The 10,746-nt window shown below is 42.6% G+C and overlaps 2 protein-coding genes and 1 long non-coding RNA gene across 3 annotated transcripts; 2 read left to right on the top strand and 1 right to left on the bottom strand.

The window, feature by feature from the left end:
- The first annotated feature begins 1,116 nt into the window (after nucleotides 1-1,116).
- On the top strand, nucleotides 1,117-3,176 carry LOC118404326 (tripartite motif-containing protein 3-like). The gene is made up of 2 exons (XM_035803393.1): nucleotides 1,117-2,854; nucleotides 3,139-3,176. Exons 1-2 carry the CDS (start codon nucleotides 1,117-1,119, stop codon nucleotides 3,174-3,176), a joined length of 1,776 nt encoding a protein of 591 aa, XP_035659286.1.
- A 1,801-nt stretch (nucleotides 3,177-4,977) lies between these two features.
- On the top strand, nucleotides 4,978-7,340 carry LOC118404325 (cAMP-regulated D2 protein-like). The gene is made up of 2 exons (XM_035803392.1): nucleotides 4,978-6,586; nucleotides 7,110-7,340. The coding sequence occupies exons 1-2, from the start codon at nucleotides 5,141-5,143 to the stop codon at nucleotides 7,338-7,340; spliced, it is 1,677 nt and encodes a 558-aa protein (XP_035659285.1). The 5' UTR covers nucleotides 4,978-5,140.
- Nucleotides 7,341-8,690: 1,350 nt separating this feature from the next.
- On the bottom strand, nucleotides 8,691-10,180 carry LOC118404200. The gene is made up of 2 exons (XR_004829762.1): nucleotides 10,085-10,180; nucleotides 8,691-9,687 (listed from the first exon to the last, which is right to left on the bottom strand). It is a non-coding gene; the product is annotated as an uncharacterized LOC118404200 (long non-coding RNA).
- Between the last annotated feature and the right edge of the window lie 566 nt (nucleotides 10,181-10,746).

Here is a 10,746-nt window from a genome sequence, read left to right as displayed (position 1 = left end):
AAGAGTAAATCATACCCACCTGCAAACTTAATAGGGAGGGCAGAGTTCAGTGGGCTAGTCCAATGTTAAGCATGGGGGTTACGAGATTTACACACTTTGTGTTATCTTTAACTTTATTCAGGTTGTGACAAGTACAATACATAGTGAACACTAGGCAGCAGGCCGGTATCGTGACCAAAAACAGATACATATACAATACAAAATGGACATATATTAAGTAGAATGAAATAACTGTACATTAAAAACAGCTTTGTGTTACTAGTATCAACTTTGAGGTTCTCACAAATACTTACTGCACCCAGGTAGTCTATTTAACCACCACGATAAATGATCTACAAGAACTGCAGCTTGAGTGAAGTGGGATCACTTATTTCCTCATTTAGTACAATACACCGGAATAAGTGTCTCAATAGGGAGCAACAATAGTGTACCACTTGCCAACACTATTGTTTGCTGATGCCTTGATAATGAGTGGTCAGTTGTGCCAACTCATTCATCAGTATTGTTGGGGTAATGACGTTTATGGTTACTAATGGTTTGTATAGTTACCTATTGCAGGGATCATAAAGTAATTCTTATTGATGAAAGATTAGAATTGACTCACTTCTTGGCCTTTCCGTGGTCACAGCTAAACAAATTTGTTGTTTTCATTCATTTCTACGGTTTCTACCATTTTTGCTACTTGTTGCATCTTTTAATTTTCTCGATTATTCCATAGTTATAGATAAAAAAGCATTCTCCATGGAGATTCTATTTTTGCAGGTTACTCAGCAGTTAGGCAAACACATGTCCCAAAGAAACTTGCAACGCTTTTGTGACTACCCCAAGGTTAATCGATCAGAACAAACCCCGTAACCTGGGCTTTGAAGTTGTTATATACTAGACAGTAAGCAGAGAGAATCAGTCATGGCGGCCGCACCCTCAACCCTTCGGGAACAGATCCGTGAAGAACTGACCTGCAGCATCTGCCTGGAGCTGTTCACCAGGCCCAAGGTGCTGCCCTGTCAGCACACCTTCTGTCAGGACTGCATACAGTTTCATGCTTTAGTTCAAATCCCCTTCCAGTGCCCAGTCTGTCGTCAGCAGGTCAGGTTGACCCCTAAAGAGGTTCCGGGTATGCAGGACAGTCGGATAGTGGCTAACTTGTGTGAAAGGCTCAAGAAACAAGAGACTTTACCAGGAGAGGTAAAAGAAGAGCATCAGTCTACAAACAAGTGCATCTTGCACTCCTCTAAGGAGCTCAAACTCTACTGTAAACAATGCCAGATGCCAGTTTGTGAGCTGTGTTTAGAAGAAAAACATGATAACCATCGCACAACAACTGTGAATGTGGCTGCACAGGAAAGGAGTTCTACAGACCAAGCCTTGATCAATGAGGGGAGGAACATCTTAAACAGTTACTGCAGCTTCATCAGAGATCTGAGAGAGACAGAGAAAACCCTGGATGAACAAAAACAGCAGAGAGACAACAGCATCATCCAGGCCTACAACCAAATGGTGAAAACAATGGTTCAGCAACTCAAACAGAGTAAAGACTACCTTTTGTCTGAATCACAACAAAATCACAGCGAGAACTTGGAGAGAATACAGAATGGAAGGGGAATAGTGTTGGCAGATGTCAATGAACTGTCCACTGCATGTGATCAAGCAGAACAAAAAATGAAACAGGGAGTGGTGGAGTTTCTTAGTCAGCAAACTGCTTTGACAGAGGTGGTAGAAAAGTACAGAGGAAAAGCAGTACTAACTCCTGTACAAACCCAGCCTGCTGTCTTCCATCCCACAGACACCACATTGGCAGTATTGGGACATATGACGGTCCATCCTCTTCCATCTGCACCAATCCCAGCAGCACCTGCTGTAAGGGAGAAAAGCCATCGTCATGGCAACCAAGAGCTTCAGTCTCTTACATCTGCACTAATCCCAGCAGCACCTGTAGCAAGGGGCAAAGGTCATCACCAAGGTAACCAAGAAATTAAGTCTCTCCCATCTGCACCAATGCCATTTGCATCTACAACAACTAATGATTCATCACAGGTCACAGGTCATCACCATGGTAACCAGAGGCAATGGGAGGATCAGCCTCTGATGTTTGGTGGAGAAGGATCAGGAACAGGCTATTTCAGCAACCCAACTGGTGTTACAGTGTCAGAGAGAGGACAAATCTTTGTAGCAGACAGGGAAAATCAAAGAATCCAAGTCTTTATCCTTCAGGGAACTTTTGTCAGGAAGTTCACAACTCGTGTCTTTCCAGATTCTGAAGATTCTTGTTACTGTTTTACTAGTAGCTTGTCAGATGGGCAGAAAATGAGACCATATGATGTGGCCATGGACGGTAAGGGGAAGCTTTGGGTGCTCGGAATATTAGATGTCCACACAGAGTTTGCTGTTCAGTACAACAAGCATGGTGAGGTCCTGAGGAGTTTCGAACTTAAGAGCACAGGATGGGCCAAAAGAGTTGCTGTGGACGCGAGGAGGAACCACATCCTCATCACACAAACCACAGGAGACAGGGACAACCGGCAAGGTGAAGTGCTAGTGTTCAGGCCAGACGGGACACTTGTGAGAACAATGGGTGGTGATAGCAAAACAGATTTCTTCAATATGGGTCAGCCACAGGGGATGAAGTTCCCGCAGTATCTCACTGTGGATGGGGAGGGGAACATTCTTGTGACAGACTGCGACAGTCACTGCGTCGTTGTGTACAACGAGCACGGACAGTTTCTGTTCCAGTTTGGAAGTAAGGGAAGTGGCGAGGGTCAACTTGACTATCCCCTTGGCATCTGCACAGACAGGGCAGGTAACATCATCGTGGCAGACTACGGAAACAACCGTGTGGAGATGTTTGACAAGACAGGTAGGTTTCTCAAACACATAGCTACGGACTTGGACGCTCCTCTGGCTATTGCCATGGCAACACAGGGACAGCTGGTAGTGACTTGTTTTCATAAGTTGAGCAATATCCACAAAGTTGCCGTATTCAACAATTACTGAAACTTCTCATGAGACAAAATTGGAATCAATCTGGAGATGCAACTGTTTTGCCTGTTTGGAGGTTTGACTTTATTCGAATTGCGGCAGAGACAATACAATATGGACACTAGGCAGCTAACTAGCTGATATATTATATTAAATTTGCAGCTGACAAAACGATCAAACGTTTTAACGACATGAGATAAGACTATTGTAAAGTCACAGGCCCAATATCTTGAACTGTGATGTCAATGTACATGATATACTTTTAAGACTGCATTTCTTCTTCTTCTTTTCTTCTTCATTTAATTGTAAAGAAATCTGTATAGAATTATTTCTCATAATCTTTTCGTGTATATATATATATATATATATATAATATCAATGAGGCCTGTATACATGTAAAAACGATAACAAAGTTTAAGTGGTACAAATTAATGTGGTAGAATTGCTATGTAAGTCCTACTTTTGTCTTGGCAATAAAGTGAGTGTTGAGTGCTTTATCTTGATTGTGTTGTCCTTTTAATTGCCTCAGCGATTACATCTGTCTATCTTGCGGGGAGGGATCCCTGCTAGGGCACCGGTACATCGCGCGGTACAAAACCGTTTTTTCTTGTTGGATCGGTCTGAAAAAAACGGACCTGAAAAAATTCGGTAGACCGGATGTTGGGCCTAATAGAAAAAGGAACAGATAATATGAACCGAAGTAGAGGAGAATTTATAGTCATCTCTCCCAAGTTTCACAGTCAATCGTACAGAGACAGTTAGCCTTATAGGATTTTAAAACGTCCATAGGAGTAGAATACCCCGCCAAACAGATTTCCTTGTGGCTAAATGGACCATTGTTTTGAGTGTCGTCCATTCATAAGTTTTCACGTACTGAATCAGGTCCAGGTTCAGGTCCGGACCTGGACCTTAATCCTCTGGACCTGATCCGGACCTGGACCTAATTTTCTGTACCGCTACCCACCCCTAATCCTTACTCCTTTCGATGAGTGTGGCGGATTTTTTAACGTGCTAGAGGTACGTGTGACTCTCCCAAACAAGTACAGAGCTCGTGTTCAGACTTTGTTCATGCGACGTATCCAGTATTGACACAAAATTGTTTAACTTCTCAAGTTCATGTACATAGTGAGATACGCTTGTTCGAGTTGTGGCTCTCCCCGAACACACAGGGGACTCTCCCAAACACGTGCAGAACTCGTGTTCAGACACTAGCAGACCTTGCTCATGTGACGTATTCAGTATTGACATAAAGCTGTTTGACATCACAAGTTCACGTACATTCAGTATTGACATAAAATTGTTTGACATCACAAGTTCACGTGCACATAGCGAGATACGCATGCGACAAGGACTTTACGAAGCCACGCTAGCTGTTACTGGTCCAAAGTACACTACTGCTAGTCTCACTTAGTCTCTACAAGACTGGCTACGCTGGCTGTTGTAATATGAGAAAAATTTGCATGGAGAGTTTGTCACCAGCGGAGTTGGCCGGTCGCGCAGCTGGAGGGGAAACATAAACATAAGCGTGGACTGACTCCCCTGGCCAATTTCCCAATTTTTTTGGCGAATTCTACGATCCCCGCACCCCCAAAGGAAGGCCTGGTGAAGGCTAGGTTTCACTCAGAACAAGTGACGCCTTCAGGGCAATAACCTGCAATGTACATATTACATAATGAGGCCGCGTTAATTCCATTATATGTATGCCATCCGGCCAACGTGGGCATCAATATTTGTACGTTTAAGTAAAAGTCTTCAACTATATCTTAATACGTACAAAGCAGCTGCAATATTAGCAAATAAATGCCGACATGTGCAACAAAACACCGTAAAACGGATGCTTATGGCGTTGAAAAAATCTCAATAAATCAAAATATAGTCAAATGGGATGTGAAAGAACAAAAATTAAGAGTCTGTCGTTCATCTTTGGTATACCATACTGTGTGTGTTAAGTCATTTGTTCGACCTTCCTGACTGATTTCATAAAGTAACGTTTTGGGGTTAAACTTTTTTATTCGCACGCTCGCACCAGTTTTGAGGTTCCCAGAGGATAACATGCAACCAACATGGCCTTATCAAGAGTCACAAGATAACGGTCCAAAGTACGTAGTTTGCACAGCTAGCCTCAAAACAAACACATTGACCCAGTTAGTTACACAAGAACAAGATGGCATCACAGAGGCAGGTGTATCTCCTGCTAGTCCTCAGTACAGTTGTGTCCGTCTGTGTTGGCTACGTCGTCGTCAATGAGGATGGCCCGGTCGTTCAGACGCAGTTCGGCGCCGTGAGAGGCATGTACGTAGAGGAGGGTGTGATCTTCATGGGGCTCCCCTTCGCAGACCCACCGGTGGGCGATCTGCGATGGAAGCCTCCCCAGACGTACAAGAAATCCTGGGCGCCCGATGTTCGCGACGGGACCGTACCGGGTCCAGCATGTCGGCAGGGTATCTGCGATCGCCCGGACTATCCAGACCCCGAGCACGAGTGCCCTCGAGACATGAAACAGAGCGAAGACTGTCTATATCTCAACATCTTCGCTCCCAGTCACGTCGTCAACAACTCGACTGTCAAGCTTCCAGTCTTATTCTGGCTCTACGGTGGCAACTACGGAATGGGCACTGGGTCTGCTCTGATATATGACGGGCGTATCCTAGCCAACAAAACCAGCACGATCGTGGTAACGACTAACTACAGGCTGGGCGCTTTGGGCTTCCTGGTTACTGCTGGGGGTGAGGACGACGCCGAAGGAAACCAGGGTTTATTAGACCAGGTTGAGGCGTTAAAATGGGTTCAAGAGAACATCGCCAGTTTCGGAGGAGACAAGGATCGTGTCACACTTTTCGGACAGAGCTCCGGGTCAGATTCTATCGCTATTCATCTAGTCTCCGACCGATCAGAGGCGCTTTTCCATCGAGCCATTATGTTGAGCGTGCCCTTTTCCATCCCACACAAAACTAAATGGGAGGCTGTCCGCTTGGGAAACTACGTCGCTGATTTGCTGAACTGTTCCCATGGTGATATGACGTGTCTCCGCTCCAAAGACGCCGACGCTGTCGTCACAGCTTCTGCAAAAGCCTCCAAATTTATTGACAATCCTCTCAGAGCTGTTGAGATGTTCATGCAGTGGGGACCGACCATAGACTCGGACTTACTTCCCGGTCAAACCGTAGACCTCTTCTCCAATGGAAAATTTCAGAAGAAACCCTTCATCATAGGAACCACCCTGGAAGAGAACGTAATGTACATCTACATGGGTTTTCATCACCCCATAACGAGCAAGCTGAAACTCGCCGAGCTTCTTGTCGCGTTTGTTCACGAGAAGGCGTTGGCAGTCTTGCACGAGTACGATCCACAAAAGTCCAAAGACTACCGCCCGATCCTATCCGTCATGGCCACAGACTGGATGTTCACGTGCCCGACACGTCACGTGATCCGCAGCGCCGCTTCCGCTGGAAGTGACGTGTGGCTGTACCTGTTCGATCACGTCTTCTCCTTCAAACACCTGTGGGACCACCACAGTTACTGTTACGGCCACGTCTGTCACGCTGAGGACCTACCGTTTGTCTTCCAGACCACGAAACTCATTAATGTCAACATGACCACTGATGAACAGGTATGTATTTAATAATAATCATAATATATTTATTGCAAATTCATGCCCAAAGGCTAATTACAAGTACTGTATACATGGAAATACAATGATGATAGTAATACGGTATACTAGTAGTATACAATACCAAAATGAACATGACATGAAATAAAAGTCGTCAACTAGCGCTACTTCTAATCAAGGAGGTTCAACCTCCTTGTTCTAATCTAAAACGTATTCTATTGGGTTTGATTTCTTCTCTGTATGCAGTAGAGGATGAAATTTCCGACATTATATGGGAGAGATGTGCATTGAGTGGTGCCATGCGGAGAAAAATGTTGTTGATTATTTTGAATAGTTTGTCTCTTTAAGTACAGCGACTTTCGCAAGGTCTATATCACAACTACATATACTACATTTAAACAGGGAAGTGTATACACATGCATTGCCTACATATCCCTATATATCCCTGAATACCCTGTTAAAAAAAAACAACGGATATAGGTTACCCCACGGCTGAAGGTTAACCCGTGCTATATTCTTACAGGTCCTGGCCGACAGTATTGCGTACCACTACGGGAACTTCGCGCATACCGGGGACCCCAACAAACCCAGTCCGTACGCGAGCAGCATCCAACCGCCAGTTCTTCATTGGCCAGCCTACAGTAAGGAGAACAACTACACCTGCCTGAATATCACCACACCGCGGAATGTCTTGCTGGAGAACTATCGAGGAGAGAAGTGTGATTTCTTTGATAAGATAAATGTTTATCCTTAACCCTGGCCTCATACAACCAACCTATTGCTATATGATTTGATGAGAGAAAGTGCTTGTAATGGAAAAAGTAAGGAAAAATTTTGGGGAGGGCCATTGAAAATTTTTGGTGGGGCAGGGCGCGTAGAAAAATTTTGGGGGGCGGGAGGAGGGCCATGGAATTTTATTTTTTACCAGACCCACTTTGCACCAGACCCAGACCCAGCCCCCCCCCCCCCCCCAGCAAATAACGTCAGGTCCCTAATCTCCAAGCAGATCCTATGGTGCCATAAGATAGTATCAAAGCTGGCCAAGGAGTATAGCCGACCAAATCGGAAGTCAGACGGGCACCGGTAGCATACACACTCTTAGGTCGCCTCATTCCTCTGTCAGCTTTTGATAGTATCTTATGCTACCGTAGGATCTGCTTGGAGACTACAACCAACCCACCCTCCAGTCAAACAAGTCAGTACCAAACTTAATCAACAACAACAAACTCCGTCAAACCAAGGTGGTTGATAAAACCTCCTTGGTCAAACTGCCAAAAAATAAAATCGATGCTGAAATGATGCTGAACACTTCATCTAAGTAACGCATGTCTCATCAATGGAATACAGCACATATAGGACAGATTTTATCCGTAGGTTCAGAATTCCATGCATATATAACCGTAAATAATTAGAACAAATATTTTTAGCTTAATTGTGACTTGCAAGGAATCAGGCCACGGGGGCAATAGTCCACTTCTCGGCAAATTAAAGAATGCGAGTGGAAAACATTGTTATCTTCACCTAGTAGGCACTGGGTAAGGTAAACCAAACAAATCCGCTGACCTGCTTGGCGATTGTTCTAGATTGGTCTTAGGTAATAGGTGGCAAGGTAGCATGTAACATGAAATCTAAGTGGCCAGCGAACAAATGACAAAACAAATAGAGTATGGTATACCAAATTAGAGTTCTCACTTTCGTTCATTCACGCCTTCTTGATCCTTTTTCAGATTTTGTAGGTACTTTATAGTATATGTTTTGTTCATTTTACAGCTGCTTTCTACCATGCTACAATTTTTTTTATGTCACGGTCGAAAAATTTATGCTCGCTGACGTCATCCATATATTTCTAAAATAAATCTACATGGCCTCAGGACGTAAAGCTGGAGGTACGTGTTTGCGAAGAGCCACACCTCGAGAAAGTTAAACTTTAGCTACACACCGCACTTATAGATAAGGAACTAGGCTATGTTGATTAGATTGTATGCATGGATGATATCCTTTGGGAACCCAAAAACTCATGCGAGCGTGCGAACAAAATAAGGTGCCAACATTATGAAATCTGTAAGTGTTCTCAAAGGTGGAACAAATGACTGAACACAGAATATACTATACTGACGAAAAGACTGCATGTCTTTATTTGAACATCTCCTCTTCTTTACCTAACTGTACTGGCTAAACCAACATCTGAAAATTGCAGTTACAATTGTTTGTAATCAACAAAAACAGTAACAAAATACTAGTGCTTAACTTCCCTGGCTATTTTCAACAACACTTTAAATTTCAAGGTGATTTGGTCTCACAGGAATTGATGTCATAGCATACAGGAAGTGATGTCATAGCATACAGGAAGTGATGTCATAGCCTTCCACAATGATGTAACAAACAGTTGTACTATATCACAAGGGCTAACTATACATGTATTTGTAAGGCTATATACAATAATGAATTTTAAGTTCTGAACACTGATTGGTTAGAGTAACTTAGACAGGCTATTGCCTCTGTAAGTAAAAAACGTGCAATTGATATTATATATAATAGTAACTGTTAGTTTGAACATTTGCAATAGGTTCTAAAAGCATTATAACACCTGTCCTAATTATTGAATATTGCTAAAAGTATTATTCAACAGTTTTTGTCTTACATGATAGCCAGCATATGGTATCTAATTAGAACAATGATTTTAGAACATTCTTTCCTGACTTGGCACATGCTAAGACTCTAGTTTTACAGGGCAAGGACTGAGGCAACAGAAATCTGTCCTATTTTCTTCTTGAATCCTAATCTAAAACAAGTTTAGCACTTAAAGGCTTCCTTAGGTGGCTGGAGGATAAAGAGCGTGGCTTTCCTCAGATTGCCTCCTGTTTGGCCTTATATTGAGAGTTACGTTCTTGATTTTGCACTTCATAGATCAACAGTTAATTTGTTAGTTACAGTCAACTTTGTCATTCTTGTGGCCAACTTTCTCAATCTTTTGACCAACTTTGTTAATTTTGTGACCAACCTTATCTATTCTACTAGTGAGAATTTTCACCTTCACATGATGAAGATTTAAAATTTGTTCATTCACAAGGGAACCTTCACAACATTTTTGTGTCAGAAACCTGAACGTGTGGCATAAATTCCTTAACATTTTCACATGATCTTAAGACACAAAGTCTTTAATCATAGTAAGAACTCAAACATCTGACCAACTTTGTGACCAACCTTACACAATTCTTGCCACAAGTGAGTATTCTCATCTTCACATGTCGTTCACATGGGAACCTTTTTGTGCCAGAAACCTGTACGTATGGCATAAATTCCTATTGCTGGACATTTTCACATGATCTTATGACACAAAAAGTCATAGTATCATAGTAAGAACTCCAACATGTGACCAACTTTAGCAATCTTGTGACCAACTTTGTCAATTTTGTGACCATCCTTACAATTCTTGCCACAAATGAGTATTCTCATCTTCATGGTTCATCCACATGGGAACCTTTTTGTGCCAGAAACCTGAATGTATGGCATAAATTCCTTAACATTCTCACATGATCTTAAGACACAAAGTCTTTAATCATAGTAAGAACTCCAACATCTGACCAACTTTGTGACCAACCTTACACAATTCTTGCCACAAGTGAGTATTCTCATCTTCACTTGTTCATCCATATGGGAACCTTTTTGTGCCAGAAACCTGTACGTATGGCATAAATTCCTATTGCTGGACATTTTCACATGATCTTAAGAAACAAAGTCTTTAAGCATAGTAAGAACTCCAACATCTGACCAACTTTGTCAATCTTTTGACCAACTTTGTAAATTTTGTGACCAACCTTACACAATTCTTGCCACAAGTGAGTATTCTCATCTTCACATGTTGTCCACATGGGAACCTTTTTGTGCCAGAAACCTGTACGTATGTCATAAATTCCTATTGCTGGACATTTTCACATGAACTTATGACACAAAGTCTTTAATTATAGTAAGAACTACAACATCTGATCAACTTTGTCAATCTTTTGACCAACTTTGTGACCAACCTTACACAATTCTTGCCACAAGTGAGTATTCTCATCTTCACATGTCGTTCACATGGGAACCTTTTTGTGCCAGAAACCTGTACGTATGTCATAAATTCCTATTGCTGGACATTTTCACATGAACTTATGACACAA

The sequence above is a fragment of the Branchiostoma floridae genome, chromosome 17, assembly GCF_000003815.2.
Source record: "Branchiostoma floridae strain S238N-H82 chromosome 17, Bfl_VNyyK, whole genome shotgun sequence".
NCBI lineage: Eukaryota > Metazoa > Chordata > Leptocardii > Amphioxiformes > Branchiostomatidae > Branchiostoma > Branchiostoma floridae.
Note: the sequence above shows the minus strand (reverse complement) of the source record. Positions and strands in the feature narration are given on the sequence as shown.